A 22,363-nucleotide genomic window follows, 5' to 3' on the forward strand; every position below is an offset into this window, starting at 1 on the left:
GAGCGGTGACAAATCAATCAAGGCCAAAAACATCAAGGAAGCTGTCAGTAAACCACATAAGAAGAGCTTACTTGTTTGCCAAGGTACATAAATTTCTCCATCTTTTTGCTGTTTTTTATTGTGCTCTGTCACGGCACCGACTCATTACTCAACCTTCCAGGTTTACAAATCCCGCAACAAAGAGGAACAGGACAAAATTAACGACTCCAACCCCACCCTCCACCCCAGAATCTGACAAACAGAAGAAGAAAGATTATATAATCATTGATACCCCCCCCTAAAAAGATCTTCTTCATCCTTTGTCTCAAATCCTCTCCGCTAGAAAAACACCGACTCCCTCACAATGAAAGGTGGATCAATCTAACCATCTCTCAATGTCAATTTTTTTAAGTGTTGATAATTGTCTAATGGTGGTTTTTCTTCACCAAGCCCCTCTTTTTTTCTTTGCTGCTTTTCATGTAATTGGCCACACTTCTTTTTTGTTTGGTGTTTACCCACCCCTCTTTTGCTGAATACCCTCTCATAAAAACTCCTGTTGCACAATCCCCTCTCCTCATGAAATCAATGAAAGAAAAAAAACAAAGAACATGCCAATCTTGAAAAGCAAATAATATGGCTTCAATATGAACGTGCTCTTGTCTCAAGAAAACAAACAAGTTCTTCAACAGTCAATCCATTGGGTGTGTTTGCATGTTGACTGCAAAAAGGGAATCCTGAGATTCAGGTAGTGAGGGACTTCCCATTGGCTAAAACACTTGATCTGGAGGTAAAGGCTAAACTTACTGGCTGGGGGAAGGTGATTGAGATCAAGTCTTCACAATCAAACAAGGTTTAGCTCCTCCCACTAAATCTATCTAGCCATTTTGGCACCGGGAAGTCCTCCTCAGCTGTGTATTCAGCGTGTCAGAGCACGAATTACAACCATGATGTTGATACCAGAGTGATGGTAGTTTAATGTGACAGGTTATGTAGTTACAAATTTTATCAAGGTTTTCAATTAAAGAAGGAGAAAGAGAAATATTGGGATTGTTACATGTTGACCGTCTGAAACAGTGGATTTAAAAGCACAAGATAGAAAAGGCAGGATGCTACAATTAGAAAAAACAAAACCTGTGAGAATCAACAGGGAATGAAATGAGTAAAAAGTAAGTTTTTGGTACCGGACTGACAAGAAGACTGGAGGTGGATCTAAATCAACAGGTGGTTAAGTGGAAAGAATGATACCAGGACTAGGCAATGAAATGAGTAGAAACTAGGTTTTTGGTACATGACTGACAAGAAGACTAGAAGTATATCTAAATCAACAGGTGGTTAAGTGGAAAGAATGATACCAGGACTAAAAAGCAACAAATTTCTAGGCCTCAAAAAAATAGCCCAACATTGTGGACCAATCTTGATGATTTTGTGGAACTTAGACCTATACTATGCAAGATTAGGTTGCTATAAAATGTCTGATACCCAATGATTTTCCCGCCACCTTTCCTACAACAAAATTTCTTCATTCATCTCCACCCAATGGCTTTCCCAACAGTAAGCTCTTCTATCCTGCTATCCAAGCTACACCACATCCCTTCCCTACTTATGGACAGCTGTTAAAAAGCACGCTTTAACTCTCAATATGAGACTCAGGCAAAGCAAGGATACTGGTGGTGCTACTGCCCAATTTGGTCAGGAACTTCTTGATCTTGGAGAAGGAAAATTACAAACCGCTTCAAACAAAAAGGTACAACTTGAAAAAATCAATGTTAACCTAACAGTTTCTCCAGAGGACATTGTGCGGAAGTTGGTCAATTATTTATGCAGAAACATAAAATTAGAATGTCGGAAATCATATGATCATTGCATGGAATATCTGAGCTTGTGGTGCATCCTGGACCCACTTAATGTTGACTCTTGTGCTCTCAACCGCGCAGCACTTGAAAGGATGAATGTTGAGGTGTTTACTTCAAAGTCAGTCGACAGACTGGAAAATGATGCTTTGGACTGTCTTCCAGAGGAAAGTTTAAATAAACTCAATTTCCCTGGCTTTCCCAAGCATCAGTTATCTTTGGCAGTTGGCATGCCGGTGATGTTATTGCAGAATTTGAACATTCCCCAAGGCTTGTCCAATGGGACTCAGATGATGGTGAACCGCTTGATGAAGTGGAAAATGGGTGCAAGGATCTTGATGGGCTCTCATAAAGGGAAATAAGTCACATTGACAAAGATCACTCTTTGGTACAAAGGCAAAGCCCAGGCAAAGATTTCATTCTATAGGAATCAATTCCCCGTAGTAGCATGTTTTTCAATGACAATTAAGAAGAGCCAAGGTCAGACTTTGAATAATGTAGTAGTTGTATTGAAGTCTCAAGTTTTTGCACATGGTCAACTATATGTAGCTTTGTCAAGGGTGACATGTCCAGAAAATTTGGTTGTTTTCCAAATTGGGTCGTCTTTTGACCTAATTTCAATGTGGTTGACAGATATGTGTTGTAGTTAATTAGTAAGTTTTGGTCTCATTGTGGAGCAGGCTTTTGATTTTGTTGTAGGAGGGTTGACAAATTCTTTTTCTGGCTTTACATAACCTTTTTGTATTAGTGGTATCGACATCATAAGATCAGTCACAGGGCGGCGTAGCCGCCCTTGAACCCTAGTATCCATTAAAAGGACACACTGGTCATGGAGCCAAGAAAGGCCTATATTCTGGATGAGTTCTGGATGAATTGTAGGTTAGTTCTGGATGATTTCTTGGCAAGTTATGGTTTATTTCAGGATTATTTCCAACGGATTTCCACAGCTGACTTCCAGTCTTTTTCATACCTATCCAATTTTTATTTACCAAAGGCCCCCAGCACAGTTATGGAAAAAAGTTACAGTAGGGCACTCCCTGGGGAGTGGGAAAATATCTCCCCTGGTGCATCAGACGGCTTATCTCAGCAGCAGAGCAGGTCTGTACCATGAATGTGACGTGGGTTTGAATCCCATGGTTGTCCTGGTCTTTTCAGAGCCACCCTTAAACCCAAGTCAATACATATTAAGCAATTATGAACTTGGGATGAGCCAAACTTAACACAAGTTTACCCTCCTCAGGGGAGCGTAGCAACCTCCAAAGGAGGGACTTGCCTCTAAAGTGGCATGTCTTGCCCCACAGGATTGAGAAAAATGGCAGGGAGGATGCCACTCTCCCCCATTTTCCCCCATATCCCCCTCTAGACTTCTGATTCTCACTGTTCTTTTGGCACAATTAGAATCACCAGGATTGTAGCCAAATTTCACCCATTTCAAACTCCTCTTTATCCCTTCCCTCTGGCAAGAAAAATCCGGGAACATTACCAGCAAAATTGGCTGGGTTGAGGTTATCCTAGTTAAACTGGGATGCAATCAACCAAGTTAAACTTGGTTGATCTCAACTGATGAAATTTAAATGCAAGGCCCTTCACTGCAAAAAAAACTTGGTCAACTGCTTGCAGTTGACATGCAGGATACTCAAGCCAAGCTACCATTGTAACTCCACCTGAATGCAAAAGTGCCTTTGTTGGCACAGTCACTGTGGCAGGTGCACAGTGACTGTGCATTGAAGCTTTGGTTGAGTCAAACCTTGGGTAAGGCTGGTGTAACACCACAAGCTTCCTCAGAGTTACCGCATGTCAACTGCTCACAGTTGACACGGTTTTTTTTGCAGTGCTTGGGCTTATGTTTCATTGGTTGAGAATGAGATCAACCCATTTTAAATTGGTTGAGTGCATCCCAGTTAAACTGGGATGTCTTGAACCCAGCCAAATATTCTGGCAGTGTAAATTTTGTTACATGGTGGATTTAGTGAGAATTCCAGCTTAGGCAAACAGGAACAATCTCATAAATTGAGAGAGGGCCCGGGAGCTAGGACAGCTGCAGAACCAGGTAAGCAAAAGCAAACCTTTTCCGCAGTCCAGATCAGCGCCGCGGGGTTGAAACTGAATTCATCTTTGGATGTAAGCAGGAACAACACACGCAAGCAGCAATATTAGGCTTCAGGAAAAATCCGGCCCATAATTGAGACTCATTGAGAGAATTATTGTCTTTTCCAAGAAGCTTGGACAGAATTCAAAAAAAATGTTTTTGAAAAACCTTTGCAAATCACATATCTTTCATATATACTCCAAGTTCTGATTTGACAGGTGCCAGATACAGCCCAAGGCTAAATTGAAACCCAGAGCCAGCATCCTTGAGAAGATGGTCTTGGAGTAGACTGCAGGAAAAACTGAGGTCATATTTGGAACCAGGGCTGCTTGTTGACCCCTCCAACCACGGCGCATGGTGAAAGACCGCTGCCCTCTGCCCAAACAGAGGGGCCCACCAAGCACCAGACTGTTACACAACCTGCAAAGGACAAGAGGGCTGTGGGATACTACAGCCAAAATTTAATCTAAAAATCAAAAATAAACCCATACACCAAAACAAAAAGGATTGGAAAAGGTCCAACCTTCTCGGGAAAGACAATACAGCAAGCGCCAAAGGTAAGCAGCTGTAGTAAAACTCAAGAGAGCTGATCAGAAAGGAGCGAACGCACTTTCCCGTCAACTCCAGACCAAACAGTCAAAGAGAGACAGACCAAACCCACCAATATCTCTCAAAGAGAAGAAACCAATATTGGTGAGTGTCTTGTGTCCTAGGCTTTAAAAGCGATAACCAAAGGCTATAACTGAGGCAATGTTACTGCCAAACAGATAACGTTGCAACACTCTTATGCTGTTTTGCCAAAGCTAAGTGAGGGATCACTCAGGTCAAAAGACCCAGCGGAGTAAGGCACTAAGCTAATTGCATGCCAGCAGACGCCGAGACTGATGATGTGTTCTTGTAAAACTGATCAAATAGATCATCAAACAAGCACAGATACAATTTCCTCTCCTTCTCAATTCATAACTCCTCAACCCACAAAAGTAGAGAGTGGCCAAGGCTCTGCTCTTAGGTAAAAGAATAACTTCTTTTATTTTAGCATTCATTGATAATTGTAATTACTAGTCACATCATCTAACTAGAGAAATAAATCTTAGTCCTTTGAAGTTTTTCAGATTTCTGTAACCAATCCGCCGTCTTTGAGCCTGTGTGAGCTCAGGAAATTTCAAAATTTGAGCTCAAAATTGCCTGGCAGTCCCCTTCAGAACCAGTCCGGATTGGGCTAGTAATTATGAGGGGCAATAAGATAAAAAAACAAAATAAATGAAAGATGAGATAGCAGGCTACAAGTCTGTCTACTCAGTTTTTTTAAACCACAAACTACAGTTTTTAAATCATTTTCAAAAAAATAATGTACTTTTTTCACAAGAAAAACTTGAGTCTGTAGGGCCCATATGTGACATTAGAGGTAAGCTTCTCCTTTGGAGACGCTTCACTCCCCCTCGGAGAGGCTTTGTTAAGCTCGGGGATGAGCCAGGTCCCACAAGGCAAGCTTGTTCCTGTTGTAGCACAGGGCTACGCACTCCGAGCCTCGCCGCAGTCGCGGTATCTTCTGCATCCCGGACTGAGTTCGGGTTGCGATCGTGTGAATCCATACCATATTGTCACTCGAGTCCCTGGGTCACATCAGTTCCCACTCTGCAAACTGTGGTGGATGTTCTTCATCTACCCTGTCCTGTGCCATTAATAAATGTATGCGGAGGCCTCACTGTCGGGCTTTCATCTCATGGGGCTATCAGGGAGACTCCTAATTCTACACTGAACCATGAATACTTTCGATGGACCCGCCGCTTCTCCCAATTCTTCAGTGAATCATGAATACTTTCGATGGACCCGCAGTTCTTAACAATCACCATTCTGCCGTGGTACATTCTGGCGGGAACAAATGTACAATCCTCTGGTGCAGTCAAGGCAAAAAAAAACATCCCACTGACGCTATGAAAGTAGGTGTGCATGAGGTGGAGGTGCAACAGTATGTATCAATGTTTCATTTCGCACAGGGTTCGTCAGAGATTCGTCAAGACAACATCGGGATGGGAGGAGAGTGAGTGAAAAGTGAAGCGCATCCATTGGGGACTAATCGTCAACGAGCAAGGGAAATACAATGTCCGGAGACATGGATAGAGAGAGTACAATCAGACTGATCACAATGTCCTTGGTCTGTTTTTCGCGAGCTGGGGTGTGCATAGAAAGTCTGCCAGGTTGATGTTGAGAGAAGAACGGCTGGTCGCTTAGAAGCCAGTTCGGAAGTTTGTTCCGGACTGAGAGTTGGACGAGAATTGGTTCGCAAAGTTGGCGGTTTGCCAGAGTCCTAAGCGGCCGAAGGCCTGGCCACCTTGAGGCAAGAATGAGTTGATTGCAGCACCGCTCTGGGAGAACTTGTTGAGGTTCTGATTGATCAGGGGATCCAATCGAGCAACAGCTGATGGAATAGGTGGTGTTTGTATGGAAGAGGGAGGGGATTAACTTTTCATTCGGCTTGTTTGACTCTCTGAAAACACTATGCAGATATTCAACTTACGACTGAAGACGTCGGGAGCAGCATCGCCATACACTTGATTGACAGTTTGGGCGAGCCTGCTAAACGCTTGGTATGTCTGGCTCGCAGACGAACTCACAGTGTTCTGAGTGACAAGGGGCCTCTGTCAATTTTTTAAACTTCTTTTGCAGTCAATGTGAGCAAGGAGCACTCACGACTGCTCCAGAGCCCCAGCAAGAGCCGCACGATCCAGCAGTGCTGAGGGTTTGAGTGGCGGAACTGTAGATAGCTTCCATTTTTTGACGAGCCTCTGATCGGGAGATGCCGCCAGAGCTGATGCTCTCTTGGAGTTGACTTATCTCGCTAGTTAATTTCTGGTAAGAGGAGGTAGTGGTTACGACTTGGCTGGGCAGTTGACGGCCGACCAATTGCTCACTGCAGCAGTCAAACAAAGTGCATTCAGCTGGGGTGAGGGTGGAGACTTCGGGAAGCCATGTACACGTCGAACTTGAACTTACTTGATTGGATGAGCGGCAGCCAAGGAGATGGCTGTAAGGGGAATGTGGATGTCAGTCAAAGGCGACTGCGTCAGGATCTCTGGGGCGATGGACTTACCAAGGAACAAAGTAGCAGCAAACTTGAAGGCGACCATTTTGACTGAGGCGAAGGGTTGGGCTGAAGTTTGAGTGCAGGGGGGGAGTTGGAGCTGGTGTTCGATTGGTTGGGTGGATGTGGGTTGGCTGGAATGCTGCTGGTAGTTGGAAGCGGTGGTGGATGATAGACTGGATGGGCGAGGAACCAACTGGTTTTATAGCTGAAGAGGTGCCGCTAGAGAATCAGAGCAGCCTGCAGCTGCCTCTGTCCGTGTCGTATGGTGCGGTGCTGGATCCGAAGACATCTGACAGACAAATGACCGGTGACTGGTTTCCATTGTCACTATGCCAAGCGCACATAGATGTTCCTCTCTCATTTCCTGATGTTCTTACTGCAATGGGCGATTTGAAAAGACGACTAAGCAAAAAGGAGCACAAATCTATGTCATCTTTCGCAGGGTGGGGATAAGCGGGGTAGTTTAAAAGGTCAGTTGGTGTCGTTCAACCGAGAGAAAGTGGAGAGTTGCACCGCCCGGGATCCGCTGCCGTTTTCAAGCCTCTGAAAGCTGGCTGCAAGACTAGTGCCATTGAATGTCTATACATAAGTGGAGGAAACTGCCAAGGGTATTATGAGCTATACTATCCCTCAACCAGTTAAAAGAAGGCAGCCTAAAGAGACGGTGCCTGGCGGTGCACTCATTGTGACGGGTGCAGCCTGATCCTATGCTCGCCCGGCCGATGAACCAAAGCACAGTTTGTACCCTCGGCCGACTCATCGCGGTCCCCACTCTTCCACAATCATGAGGAGCGGCGGTGCGACACCCGGCAGTCTGCGCCAGACTCCGCGAAAGCTCTCCACTCGGACATGTTTGTCCCAGCGATGAACCGGAGACAAGGCGAGATTAACACAGCCTCTCAAGAAGAGGGGCAGCCCCCCAGGGCCTACGTCTCACAGAGACGAGATGGTCGGGAGGTGGCCCTTCCAGCAGACGAGCGACTTGTGACGTTCGAAGACACGTGTGGCCTGCTTACTTTTTTTCGTTTTTCAGCTCCCTAGACTGCTGAGTTGGATCTATGTGCCTGGCATAACTTCTTCTGACGATCTCTGAGTCGGCGAATATGACAATTTCTACCTCACATTCATCCTTATCATCTACTCTGCCTCTACTGCATTTCGCGAGTAAGGGGCCGTAGTCCACAAACTGCTCCAAGGGCGTGGATGCACCGTCAAGAAATCGGTATACTTTGATCAAGCTCTCTGGTAACAGGTTCATCTTGAGCTGATTTCGGCTACAAATTCCTGGTGAAAGATACGAGCCTCGAGGACGTCTTTCAGAATAATACAACTTACACAAAAAATCATATACTCCTGGTCTCTCCTTACGTGAACCGGGCTATTGAGGCACTTCCTGCCGCCAACAATCGATCTCTGGATGCGCCTCTGGATCCTGGATCAAACACGTCTCAGGTCCAGAACGTGCCACACATGAAAACAGCAAATCCCATGCTCAGGAACACATGTTCCTTTTCTCAAACCAATCTGCGGGGACGCAGACCCGGCGGAAGTTCTGGCAATGAGTTGCTATTTCCCGCTCCTCTGGTGTCTGCGTAGTGGCAGCTTGATTATTATGTATTGCTGCAGAAGGTGCTGCCACGGCCCATATACTCGCTTACCCCGGACTGGCAGTCCCAGTTTTTCAGGAATGAATCCGCATCTAGAAGGTTATTCCCTTCCATGAGGAATTCCTCCCAGTGGGCAAACTACGGACGTGTTGTGCCAACTGGAGGGGGGAGGTCCGAGGGTCCTTGTGGGACGGGGCCCGCCTACAAATCCAGAGGCATGTAAGCTCTGACATGAAAATGAGACTGTCAGGTCTCCCTCGAACGGTGCTGTCCTCCTGGGCCGGTTCGGACTCATTGAGAAAAGTAGATCGGATGCCGATCGGAGTTGTCTGGTTCCGATGGGGTCAGGTTAGGGCTAGTTTCTGCCCGCTTGACGTCGCTGAGCCGCAGCCTGCCCCGCACATTGCAGATTCTGTGTCGCAGGGGGGTCGCAGCGCCGTGCGCGCTGTCCCACTTTTTCCCATTTTTTTTGCTCCCCTCCCGGCCCTCCCTCCTCTGCTCCGTCTGCCCACGTTTCACAGCCAGCCAAGTCCAAGCGCAACGAGTGAGTCTCTCGGCCTCAGCACCGTAGCATCATCAAGCCGGCTCACCTTCCCTCTCTCCTGCTTCCCTCCCCTGCTTGTCTATCCCACTCACAGCACCAGTTAAGCACTTTTTCCCTCTCCGCTGGCCCCTTCCTTCCAACCTGCCCACAGACCCCCATCGTCCTCACCGTCTTGCTCTCCTGCCGAGCTCGCTGGCTGATGGTTCTCTTTCCGCTTATCAGACGCCGCAGTTGTTCTTTTTACGACAGTCACCCTCACGTTCCGGTCGATTAATTGACATACGCCGCCGCCATGTCAGTATCACCCTCTCATCGGCCTCATTCCCATCCCGGTCTCGACTAACCCCTTTCCTTTTTCTAACAGGTCTGACGATGAGCAACACAACCAAACCTTCGAGGCTGCCGGGGCTGGTGCGTCGATTCTACTGATATCGAGAGTACGGTCTCACTCTCTCGAATGACCATCCAAATCTAACCCAGCCCGTTTCTTTCTGTCAACGTGTCTGCTTAGGTGCCTCGCTCACCTACCCCATGCAATGTTCCGCCTTACGTAAGAACGGGCACGTTGTTATCAAGGGCAGACCTTGCAAAGTGAGCCAGTCCTTCCCATTCACCCTCCTCGGCTTTCCTCCTTATCTCCGATCGCCGTCGGACCCGAGTTCCAGATCTTCTCCGATCTCGGACTTCGAATTTTTAGCCTTTATTTCACCCCTCACAACCACCCCACTGTCCACTAACTCACCCTCCCCTCCCCTCTTGCTCTCATGTGTGCTCCCAACCATAGATCGTCGACATGTCCACCTCCAAGACCGGTAAACACGGCCACGCCAAAGTCCATTTGGTCGGCATAGATATCTTCACCTCCAAGAAATACGAAGATATCTCCCCATCCACCCACAACATGGATGTGCCCAACGTCAGCCGAACTGAATACCAGCTTGTCAACATCGAAGACGGTTTCCTCAACCTCATCACCACCGATGGAGGTTCGTCATGGCTTTGCTGATCCACTTTGTACCTAGCTAACCCGGCCCGAGCCTTTTTTGCTTGCTTGCTCTTCAGTCTCCAAGGATGACGTCAAGGTCCCCGAGGGCGAGATTGGTGACGACATCCAAGCCCAATTCGACGCTGGTAAAGATGTAAGTTGATCAAATTTCAGATCCTTGGTCTGGCAACAAGCACTGACCCATCATCGTGTCTCTTTCTTTAGCTCTACTGCACCATCACTGCGTAGGTCGAACACCCTTTAATAGAGTCTGTTTGCATCACTAACAGCAATTTTTCTTGAACAGCTCCATGGGTGAAGAAATGTGCCTTGCGTTCAAGGAAGCCCCCAAGTGTGAGTCGACTGACCTTGGTCACGCTAGCAACCAGTGGATTACGGACTGACAAGCTTCTTGTTCGGATTCACAGCATAGATAGAAGTACCCGACTATATAATTCTTTAAATACAAATCCGTTACCCTCTCGCCTTCCTTTGCAGATCTTTTTACCGCAAATCACAACCGTTTTACTTGTATTTCTTCTGCACCAGCCCCACTTTTTTTTCTTCACTCTTGGTGCTCCCTGTCCATGGTGAAAGAAAAGGACGAATGAGTTTCCCCCTTGCCCTTTATTCCGTCGCCTCCCTCCCTCTTCTCATCCCTCGTTGGCGTGTGTATAGGTTTGAAGTGATTTCAGTCAAATCAATCCTGCACTCTCATCTGCTATTGTCTCTCTTCTTTCATTCTTTGAGATTGTGATGGTCATGCTCTTCAATCATTATCCCTTCCAATCTCTCTCCCCCCTCTCTCTCTTCCCCCACCCCTTCCCCCCACACGTACACACCCCCCACGACAACTTCAAAAAAAAAAAAAGAACTTGCATCTTCCGCTCAACAAGTCGCATTGTTTCTGACCGCTCTCTGGCTCTTCTTGAGTGTGTCTATTCTCACCTTCATTTATTCCCCATAATGAACAACACCAAGTCCAGTGAGTCTCTGGAGCTGGATTTGCTCCCCTGAGGACCCGTGCTTTTTTTCACCCGACAACATTGGGTGCTGGAAGTGCCTTTTGTTGGATGTTGCAAGTCTGGACAGTGCGAGGAGAAGTGCCAGTGTGGTTTCTTTGCCACATCTGAGATCGCACGTGGCACACCAGTCTTCTCCCAACTCAACACGTCCGTCGCTGGTACAGCCTGGGATGGCCCCAGGCGCCCCTCGCACAAATTGCGACCTCGAAACACTGCTGGCTCATGTGTCACAAGTTTGGGAGCATTTTAGCAAGGAAGGAAAGTGTCTAACAAGTCCCTCTATTGGAGGGGACGCCGTCCCGCAGTAGGGAAATTGTCATCCTCAGACCATTTGCATTCGAAGGCGAAATTTCCAGGTTAACTAGGTAAGCCTCTGGTGTCAGCCAGTGTTAGCCTGCAGACTGACGGCCACTACATTCGGCAGGCATAGCCAATGGCCTTGCTGACCCTGCCACCCCAAAGTACAAGCACCGGCCGCGGGGTTCCGGTTATCGGGCGCTGGCACATTTTTTGATTCATCCTGCATTCTTCTTGTCAATTTTCAAACATCTGACGTTCCAGCATCCAGTGATCGAAGCTCGAACACGGGCTGTAAGACTTGGGTTAAATGTGAAAAAATCGATTTGGATATTGGAAACGCCCTCCTCTGGGATCGTATGTTTGCAAGCGAAATAAACAAATGGGTTTTACATCATACGGAACGGAGTGTCCTATGACCCAAGCTTTGCCTGTTTACAAGATAAATCCCCAGCACAAATGATCTTTTCGTTCCATTCAAGCGAGGCAAAAGAGATATGGAGAATGAAGACAATACAAGGAAGAAAATAATCAATCAAGCTTATACGTAGCTTTCAGATGTTGGTGTACCATTGCAAGTCCAAGATTCCTGGTATATCCACAATCAAATTTTAAGAGAGTGAGTATGCATTTTAGCTGAATTTTTACCAATGATAAAAGGTACTAAAGATCGAGATAGTGCTGCGAATACTTACATCCCTGGATCCCGGTTGTTGAACCGAAACATACCAATCACTTGGATTTGACCCCAGACCTAAGCAATCAGGCGACTGTTCCGTGTGTTTTCAAGCCGACATCACGATTAGAGCATTATGATTCAACAGTCAATCGCCGTCTTTCAGAAATCTTTTCCAAAAAAAAGACAAGACAAAAAAAAGAAGACCATCTCACCGTTTGCAGGTTGAATCCTTTTTCCTTGAGAATCGGGACGACACCGGGTATGACCTGCCTCAATCAGATGTGGAGAATAAGTAACAAGCTTATTTTACAGCCAGGATTGCACCCGCGAAGGGCAATAGCGACCAGGCATGTGGTTCTAGCAATCAATAGAGAAGACAAAAAATCAAAAACACGCTGACTTCATCAACCATAAGCGCGGTAGTTTCGTGATTCAATACGTTGGTTTGTTCGGGATAAAATCGATAACTCTCTATTATTTCAGAAGAGCTGGGTGGTGACGCCAAACTATCCTTTGAATCTTGTGACCATAGAATCAATCCCTTGTAGCCTCGGTCTTGCAAAACCTGTAGCTGAAACCACAATCACACCAATAATAAGTCCAGAAAGATAAAGCTGCCAAGATTCAAGGACAAAAAGACACAGTATTTAATATTATGTTTACTAACCACAAGGTCGTTGAATTCGCCTGATTAGTCCAGTTGTATTATGGTTTTGTTTTAGAAGAATGATATTGAAAAGAAGAAAGCCAGATAAAGTTTCTGCATCGATTTTTGCTCGATAGGACATGGTTTGATATAATCGGGGATTTAAATCACAGACTAACCAAAAGGGGGTCTAAAATATAGCGGCTTGACTCCCAAGATTTTTATCATAGCCTGCGTTGATAACTCACCTGGACGTCAGAAGTGTTTCATTGAATAGTAATCCGCGGATTATTAGTGCGCAAAAATAGGACTCACGTTCTCGAGTAATTCCAGCTGCTGGGAAATTTGTTGGTAACTGCCCTGGTTTAAATGGACATGCGACCAGGTATGGCTCCTGAAGGAACGTAAGCAAGTTCATGATGATCAGGAAAAATGGACTCAAGGGTAGCATTTTAACAAGTACTCTTACGCAATTAAGTGCCCTTTTCCAAACCTATCAATTAAGAGGTCGGCGAAGTCATAAATACAGCCGATATTATTTCCGTTGATGAAATAACTGGCTTTGAAATTAGCCGCAGCTAAGTTTGCATCCAATCTCGAACTGAATTGCGATGGTCCATCATCGAAAGCTGATCAGAAGACGTTGATGGTAAGCTGCAAGCAGATTGTCGCGATAAATCTAAAGGGGCTTCCGCGAAAAGGATAGAGAAGTGCGTACTGAGTGAAAAGGATCCAGGCGTGCTGCAGGTATTATAAATTGGAACAGCCGGACCAGCTCTAGCAGTAAGATTGCTCAGATGCAACGAATAATCGTGATTTGAATTCGTGCTAATGCTTGGTATCCGGAAGTCGCTATTTGCGTTGAGATACTTTGAATTACCAGCAGAATCACTTGAGGCAAAGGAGGAATGGTGCCTTTGGACCAGAAGTACCAGCAGGATTAGACTGGTTGAAACCATTACCAACGATTGAGACGTGAGTCACAAGCCTGGGCTCAGATTGATCCTAGGGCTTGGTGGGCTTGCCTCGTTGTGGTCACGGAAATTAGAAGGATGGATGTATGTGAATCGCGGGACGGTCTCAAGCGGAAGAAGATGATCGTGCTTGCAAGCTTATTATGTTTTAGGTGACCACCCGTCAGGATAGCCGGGCCAGCTTGGTCGCTTGCCGTCTGCTGCAGTGCCATCAGACCTTGTCGCTTTACCACATCCCACACTTGTTTGATAGATCATCTAAAAGCTCTGGCCAGTGCAATGACCACCGGTGGCAATGGCGGGCTCTCCGGGCAGGTAAATAGAATTGTGTCTCGGTTGCGAAGGAGTGGTGTGATCGGGCAACTTCCTGTCGCTTCGGTGTCTACCGGGACACAATTTTTACCTGTCGTCGCTCAACTTGCTGGCTCAATTCTATGAAGTTGAATTTTGATCCGGGGTGTTCTGGTCCCGTCATCCAGATACCGTTGCGGTAGAGTCTGGGAGCCTCCCAGATCTCAATTTACACACCCAAACTCAGTTCGTATTTAGTCAAGTTAGCTAAAGTTTCATACAGACAAAGCTGACAGAATTGGAAGCGGGGTACATAGCACCGGCCCGGGCCACGGCCTCCGGGTCCCGCGTCGCGCAACCCTCCCGCTGCCCGAGCGCGCTGGAAGCCGCTTGACTCAAAGGATCGACTTCTCTTGTTATTTATGTGGGACCCAAATCACACGTACCATCCCAACTTCGTCGATTTCAAAGTTCTTCCGAACGATGGTTGCTCTTGATTTCTGACGGACTCGGCTTAGTGGACGTTACTCTGGTATCCTTGTTAATCGCACAAGAACAGTCTTTCTGGTTGATTTTTATAATGGTCCGTCGCATCAACTTTACTTTTGCCACTAGATACCTCATCAAGCTGCTGATTCATCAGTCTGGATAAAAACTATAGACTGTCTCGGTTGATGATCGTTAGCGATTTCCACTTTAACCTTACACAATGATTCGGCTGATTCACACGCTTGACCGATAATAGCCAAAGCATTTGCAGCAAGGCACTTGATTGATTTAGGAATCCCAGTAGAAGATGCCAAGAAATACAGCTGGAAAATATCCGGCTTTGATGACATCAACAAAATACCGAGAGGCAATTCAGTCTCAAGTGGTACGTTTACTGTCGGTGGTTATCAATGGTAGGCATTCCGATTCCCATCAACCGTTTTCGTATGTTTACATTTTGCCCTTTGTGAGGACATGTACCAATCGTGATGGAGCCTCACCGAGACTCCATCGGTAACTCACTAGCTTCCGCGTTGTTAAAAGATAATGAATTAATGCTACTTGAAGTTTTGGGGGTTTGGCGTCTTGATCCACCCTGATTACATGTGTATTGTTTTGCTATCACAGGAGCATGTTCTGTTATCCTCGGGATCGCAAGGAAGGAAACGACATGGTTTCGGTTTTCTTGAAATGTAGGGGTCCACAAAAACAGATCGACAGCTGGCATGCTTGCGCCCAGTTTGTCTTTGCGATTTCCAACCCAACGGACGGAACCTGCTACGTCGTTTCTTGTAAGGATATGTCGGATTTTCCATGCCGCTTCCCCTACGTTCAATTACAAAACAGTTTCTCTGACCTAGTCCCACGGCGACTCTTGCTAGCATCGAGCGAATTCCGATATAAGGATTCTAAATTCGGGTGTGGGGTGGAGCCCTTTGTAAAGCTACGGGAGCTTCGCATTGCAAACGGATCACGCGTCAAGCCTATCATTGAGGATCATGAAGTCATCATAACTGCATTTGTTCGAGTGCTTAAGGACGAAAGCGGGTTACTATGGCATGACTTTGTGGAGTTTGTCCAACGTTTCTGCTATCAGGTTCCGATTCTCGGTCTTGGGTGTTGCACCAACGTTTTTGATTTATTCAGCTACGACTCGAAAAAATACACAGGTTATGTTCCCTTGAAAAACCTAAGACTTGCATCCCACCTAGACCCCATACTGCAGTCTCTCTTCCTGACAAATTCCTTTCGTAAAGTGAGTTAGAATCACTCTGATTTCCTGTTCAATTGACTTTTCTGTAATCGTTTTCTGACGGCTTAAGCACATCGCTGGGCTCTCACAGGCTGTTTACCAAATTCCAACCGCGCACGACGGTCGGGATTCAGTAGTCTTGGCTCTTCAGCGCGTCTTGTATCAATTGCAAACATCCGATGAGTCTGTTGGGACAGCTGAGTTGAAGAAATCTCTAGGATGGAAGGCTTCGGATGCTTCTCAGCCGTACGACGCCCAAGAATTCACGCGCTTGCTTCGGCATAAACTGCATGGCAGAATGAAAGGTACTCCCGCTGAGGATGCCTTCCGACATCTCATGGCTGGAAAACGTAAAAGATATATCAAATCCGTCGACAATGATCATGAGATTAGCCAAGAGGAAACTTTCTTTGGTATGTTGCTGTACATGGTCACTTCCAAACAAAAACAGTTTGGGTTTGAGTTTTGAAGAATGATCGATGAAAATAACTCCTGAGATGCTCCTTTTTATCCTTCTATAATGCAGATGTTGAACTTAATATCAAAGATCTTCAGGGAGGGCCATTCAAAACGCTGCAAGACTCTTTCAAAGCTTACGTAGCGCCACGGAAAATCGATAGCGACAAGCGATACCACGCCGGTATTGAGCATGGTCTAAAAGATGCTGAAGAAGGAACCATCTTCATAGAGTTCCCCCATGTTCTCCATCTCCATCTCAAACGGTTGGAGTACAATTTGCAGGAGGACAAGCAGGTTAAGGTGTGGTGTAGCCTTTATTATGTGTGGATCTTTTGCACTGACAGTTGTAGCAATTTCGAACTTGACTTTCAGATCAATGATCAACTTGGATTTCCATTCGAGCTGGATCTCGCACCTTACCTAGACGAGTCAGCTGACAAAACAGCCAACTGGAACTATCGGTTACACAGCGTATTGGTCCATTCCGAAGAAGACCAAGAGCCTGAGAAGCACTATGCCCTCATCAAACCACGTCCTGAATCAAAGTGGTATAAATTTGATGACCAACGGGTGATTCCGGTCACTGATCGAGAAGTTTTGAAGAGTGGTACCCATAGTTCGAGAAACGCTCACATGTTGGTGTATGTTAGAGAAACCGAAGAAGCGGATATCCTTGCTCCGATTACCCTGGCCGACACTCCTATTCATCTCAGTGAGTCTCAAATTAACCTAATTCCATGCTTTATCTTTCAGTACTTTCCTTATACCGGTTTGTTCCAAACAAATTAGGATCCTCATTGCAAAAGGAGCAGATAGAGCGTTACCAGAAAATGAGAGAGGAAGAAGAGATGGGCCTGTACCTCACCACAAAGGTATGCTGGCAGAGTTGCTATGGCAACTCGGTAGAAGGTTGAGGAATTGATTAATGCGTCACTCCAAGATCGTCACAGAGAAAACCTTCCGCGCTCATCAAGGCTTTGATATGGCGCTGTTTGATGCCAAAAATATGCCTCCCTCCGACCTTCCGACATTCCGAGTTGCTAAACAAGAACGCTTTTTGGACTTTAAATCAAGACTTGCACAAAACCAAGGCCACCAACCTGAGCAAATTCGGCTTCGTCCATTGTTTGCACCGGAAGAGCGACCGCGTGTTGCTGTGCCTGAAGATGATCATACACTGAGTAAGTCTCGATAGAACTTTTAGTTTAGTTCTCACCGACAAAAAAAACATTATAATTGTTGATGTACCGAATTTTCTCCGCGTAGCAATGGAGAGTGTGCGTCAAATGGCCCCGTCAGATCAAGATCTCCATCTTTACCTTGAAGTTATCGACCCAGCGCATGAGGCACAGGCTGCTGAAGTCGAGGAAAAGCAGTTGATGATCTTTCTGAAGTATTTCAATGTTTCGGATCAGACATTATCCGGGATCGGTCACTTTTGGGTTAAGGAGGGTCAAAAGGGAACAGACTTGGTCCCTCTCATCAAGAGCCGCATGGAGTTTCCTGAGGACCGGCGCCTCAAGATTTACGAGGTTGGCATCTTGATGTTCGGTTTTACTTGCGTCGAGCATACCCATTAAATTGAAGTATGCTTTTCAATTCATTTTCGTTGGATTTTTTACCTGGGTTTGTTATCACACAGGAAATCGCGCCGGGGCAAGTTAATCTGATTGACCTCAATACTATCTTCACGGAAACTGAAATGGCGGATGGAGACATCATTTGCTTTGAACTCGAATTTTCCAACGAAGAGTCAGTCCCAACAATGAATTCTTATATTGTCTGAGTGAATTTTAATGATCCTTTGCCACTGTGGGTTCTTTGAATTCAAGACTTGAAAATCTTGGGAGAAAGCGACTGTATCTCGATCCCGTGTCGTTTTATGATTTTTTGGCAAATAGGGTTCTGGTTCAATTCAAACCTCGTCATACCGCCATGGCCAAGACGATTGAGTTTGACATCCCACTGAGCAGGACGCTTTCATATTCGCAGATGGCTCACCTCGCGGGAGAAAAGTTACAACAAAACCCGGCGAAGCTCCGATTCACTAACAGTGACCAAGGCGAACCCCAGCGCGTCATCCGACAAGAGGGCACTGTGGCCAACATGATTGAGTCGCCGGACAACAATTCCATCAATAACATTGTGTTTTACGAACTCTTGGACTTGCCTGTCGATGAGAATGAAACGGAACGCAAGGTTAATATTACGTGGACTGGTGCTCACAACCGAGAAGAGGTAGGTCCAATGTCGTCCTCTGTTTATGTACATTGCAAGGTACGTTACTGAGAGAATACGGTTACTAGGGAAGGTATTCGTTCTTTGTGCCGAAGACTTCTTCAGTGCAGGATGTGATCGATAAACTTTCGCAACTTTCGACATGGGTCAAATTTCCCAAAAATTCCTCCCGAAAAATCAAACTTTTTACTTTCCGTGACGGTCAGATCGAAAAACAGTTTTCGGGAGAAGAGCTCTTGTCAGATGTGTTCGATCTCGAAGATCTCTACGCGACCGAAGCTAAGACGACGGTAGCACAGTATGACCCGGTAGGAATGCTCAAAATGCTTGAATTTGTTACAAAGCTAAACGCGGATGGAACCAACTACCAAGCTTGGCTCAGGACGGTGGATAGTATTTTAGGAATGGCTACTGGGAAGGTGAATCTGTTGACATCGCCGGACCAGACGATAGGGCCCGCGGAAGACCTGATCATCAAACAAGCGATGGCGGCCTCGGTAGACAATGCACTTGTACTCACAGTCCTCGAAGCCGAAAGTGGAATGATGGCCTTCGATAAGATCAAGAAGCGCTGGAACAGTCGAAGTAAACAGATTACCATCATGAAAGAGATCCTGCGGACAAGGTTCAAGATTTGCGACACGACCGCAGACATCGGAAGCCATTTCCGGGCGATCCGGGATCTAGCCGGAAACTTATTCAGATCGGGGTTTGAGCTCACCAAGGAATCATTCATCGGTCTCTTTTTCCATCTTTCGCTACCCAGACTCGATATCCGTCCTTTTGTGAACATCTCTCGCAGAATTGACGCACAATCTGGAGGTGCGGGAACAATTTCCAATGATCAGTTGGTTCGACTTACTCGAACCGAGCTGGCAAACTTCCGTCGAAATCACCAGATCACTTTATGCCAACCGAATACCAGGCCGACTGGACATTCTACACCCGGGGGTCAAAATAACAGTGGTGAATTACACAAGTTAAAGCGATGTCACAAGTGCTAAACGGACGAGCAGATTTCCCATAAACTCGAAAGAAACATACCCACAGTAACCTGGAAGGGAACGCACTCACGGTTCGGACACCCCAATTTCCATGTGAACACTAGCATTATAAACAGGATGGTCGATTGATGCGATCTGTGTTTGCTTGAAATTTCTACTCTATCTACCTCATGCCAATGTTAGATTTCTGGATTTATCCAATCGGGCCTGCTCCGATTATGCTTGTACATACGCTAACGATGATCTTTTGTATGATTAGTCAGATTATGAACACCTTCCCCTGTAAACCATAAGCGTAGCAACCTTCTAGTTGCCTTGCGAGTTTGCCGAGTCTTCTTAACAAGTCTCGTAATCCAGTATTGAGGGTTTTCTCCGTAATCTTTGACCAATGTTGTTTCTACATGCAAAGGTCCAGGGGCACAGAAACCTTCTTATTATTATTTTTCCTTCTCGACTCATTGGTTGGCTTGATGCGGGTTCAACCAGCCAATGCAACCATGTTGACTTGCTTGCTACGGCTTGCCTCCGTTCGCTGAGAGCCGCATGACCGGCCACGCCACCCCTGCTGACGGGGGATGTTGGCAGTGTCTGCCCAGCTACGTGTTCTGTTGGGAGAGCCGAACAAATTACGCAGGTCTAACCCGTTGCCGAACATAGCCTGTCTCCCCTCTGGAATCCAGGGTAGACAGAAATCCAGGCTGGACAACTGTCGACTCCGTAGTCGATCCCGCGTGAATCTGAATGCAGATTCGAGCCGCCGTTCAACTTCATGCCGGCAGGGCGAGCAGGTCACGACGGCCTAAAACGCCGTCCCGCCATATTCTGACATACCAGTCATCAAGAGGGTGGTTCATCAATAGCATCACCACCTTGATGCCTGTCATTGAGAGGGATTTGTCCTCTTGATGACCAGAATAAACCAGTCTTGTACACCACGGGTGAGCTTTTAAAGTTTCATTCCAGGATACTTACTGGTTGGTACAAAAAAAACAAAAACCAATTGGAATTCTTCCGGTATGGTCAAAGGACCAAATACCAATTGGAATGCTTCTGGTATGGTGGAAGCAACGGTGGGTAGTTATGTTACATTGTGTTATCTGCGTTATTTGCGTAACATAACTACCTGTGTTATCCACTGCACCCCATTATGTTATGAGTAACAGGCCGTTTAAGTGGCATACAGTTAGCTTAATGGGTCTTTTTCCGACGCTGTTACACTACGTTATTGCTTGATTGCTTGGATAACACAATAACATGCCCTCAAGCAACAATGGGCCACTACACTACAGGCCAATACCCGTTAGTGTATCCGTGGTTATTTGGCAAGACAAATGGGGTATGGTTATCCCCAATTATAGCCCAATACACTAACAGTTAGTGTATCCAAAGTTTCTCATTGAAGATCTTGGGTATTGTTATCCAGGATACATTCAAAATACACAAACAGGTAGTGTATTTCTTTTGGATAACCAAAATTTCACTGAAAGTTAGTGAACAATCTTCTGCACTACAGTATCTGCTATTTCATGCTTTTTAGCCTATAGAAAATGATTCTCAAAACATTATGTCCTAGATTTATTTTATTGCAACTCAAAACCAACATTAATACCAGAAATATCAATACACTGAAAGTTTTATCATTAATTGCAGAGATAAACTAACAGTTATTGTATTTTTTATCAGGAATAACAACAGATAACCATCATCAAAACAGGATTTGGTTATTCTCAACCTGAAATATTTCAGCTACACTAACAATACACAATACAATAACAGCCAAAAAGAATAAAATCAAAAAGATGTATTGTTATTGACAGAAAATCAAGGATAACAGCATTATTTGTGTAGTGCAGTGGAAAAAACTAACAATGCAGTTAGTCTATCAGCCCACAGTTGCCTCAAGGGCCATTTTGGCGCTGAAATTGGCTTGTTATCTGGCGCGCCGCGGGCCCCAATAATGTAACAAGCAGAAAAAAAATGATTCAAGCAGTGGTGAGATAAAGTAGCACACCACTGCTACAAGTAACTGTAACAATGAAGGCTTAAAAAAGTTATGTTACCATTGCATTACCGTTATCAGTAACATAACTACCACTATTGGTGGAAGGACTGGAATCATCCCAATCACAATTTGGGTAAAACCCAAACCCCCCAAAAAAAGGGTTTGAATTGGAACAAAGTCAAATTTGATTCTACTTCATTGCAGGAAATTCAGGCCAGAATCTCATTCCGGTTTTTTTCCTGGGTGTTTCTCAGAACATTTTTGCATATATTATAACCAATCAATCCTCAACAAATCTCCATACACTGCATGGTTTTTCTAGCATAGTTGTGAAGGAGCTCTGGTGGAATGGATCAACTACAGGTTGCTGGTTTGAGCCCATTGTTTTGGATGGGTGATTGACTCAGTCCTCAATTTGAGCCAATCACAGCCCTTGACACCCAAGAACCATTCCAAATAGCAATCAAAAGCTAATTGGAAACAAACTTAACTAAGTCCCTTTCTTGCCTGAGGCTTTGCCGGAGGGACTTCTGACTAATCCGAGATTCTCGCATGAGAGACATTTTTGTTTTGGTGGTGTTTTCCTTTGAGCCACCAGAACTCAACTCTGACCATTGCAAACCTTTTAAGTTTTTGGTGGATGGTACGCCTGCATCTGCCCCTCCTCATATAATATCAGACTACCTTGCCTCAATCTTCATCCCTTTTTTATTTTTTGAAAAGTCACATTTTTGAAGAAATCAACCGGATCACACAGAAAAGGTCCAAGCGCGCTCAGCCAAAGCGCTGTACTTTGATTGAATTATTATTTTCTCATAGAGATGGCCCCTGTGGACCCAGGTACCTGTTCAGATGCGGGTACCCGCCA

The 22,363-nt window shown here is 45.7% G+C and overlaps 4 protein-coding genes across 4 annotated transcripts; 2 read left to right on the forward strand and 2 right to left on the reverse strand.

Annotated features, from left to right (window-relative positions):
- Positions 1–6,146: 6,146 nt before the first annotated feature.
- Positions 6,147–7,046, reverse strand: PtA15_11A435 (uncharacterized protein; the record flags this gene model as incomplete). The annotated part of the gene is made up of 5 exons (XM_053161343.1): positions 6,147–6,337; positions 6,437–6,539; positions 6,610–6,829; positions 6,913–6,943; positions 7,010–7,046. 5 exons carry the CDS (start codon positions 7,044–7,046, stop codon positions 6,147–6,149), a joined length of 582 nt encoding a protein of 193 aa, XP_053025299.1.
- A 903-nt stretch (positions 7,047–7,949) lies between these two features.
- Positions 7,950–10,572, forward strand: PtA15_11A436 (uncharacterized protein; the record flags this gene model as incomplete). Its single annotated transcript, XM_053161344.1, has 8 exons — positions 7,950–7,987; positions 9,519–9,565; positions 9,666–9,745; positions 9,939–10,140; positions 10,217–10,293; positions 10,365–10,384; positions 10,447–10,493; positions 10,568–10,572. The coding sequence occupies 8 exons, from the start codon at positions 7,950–7,952 to the stop codon at positions 10,570–10,572; spliced, it is 516 nt and encodes a 171-aa protein (XP_053025300.1).
- A 1,430-nt stretch (positions 10,573–12,002) lies between these two features.
- PtA15_11A437 (uncharacterized protein) lies at positions 12,003–13,745 on the reverse strand (the record flags this gene model as incomplete). Its single annotated transcript, XM_053161345.1, has 9 exons — positions 12,003–12,050; positions 12,157–12,231; positions 12,353–12,406; positions 12,541–12,711; positions 12,808–12,827; positions 12,966–13,017; positions 13,102–13,180; positions 13,256–13,415; positions 13,505–13,745. The coding sequence occupies 9 exons, from the start codon at positions 13,743–13,745 to the stop codon at positions 12,003–12,005; spliced, it is 900 nt and encodes a 299-aa protein (XP_053025301.1).
- Positions 13,746–14,631: 886 nt separating this feature from the next.
- PtA15_11A438 (uncharacterized protein) lies at positions 14,632–19,493 on the forward strand (the record flags this gene model as incomplete). Its single annotated transcript, XM_053161346.1, has 15 exons — positions 14,632–14,634; positions 14,713–14,731; positions 14,797–14,953; positions 15,168–15,331; positions 15,422–15,611; positions 15,687–15,795; positions 15,884–16,205; positions 16,319–16,551; positions 16,624–16,963; positions 17,041–17,123; positions 17,192–17,432; positions 17,518–17,783; positions 17,894–18,003; positions 18,084–18,489; positions 18,558–19,493. The coding sequence occupies 15 exons, from the start codon at positions 14,632–14,634 to the stop codon at positions 19,491–19,493; spliced, it is 3,579 nt and encodes a 1,192-aa protein (XP_053025302.1).
- Positions 19,494–22,363: the final 2,870 nt, after the last annotated feature.

This window comes from Puccinia triticina, chromosome 11A (assembly GCF_026914185.1).
Source record: "Puccinia triticina chromosome 11A, complete sequence".
Classification (NCBI taxonomy): domain Eukaryota; kingdom Fungi; phylum Basidiomycota; class Pucciniomycetes; order Pucciniales; family Pucciniaceae; genus Puccinia; species Puccinia triticina.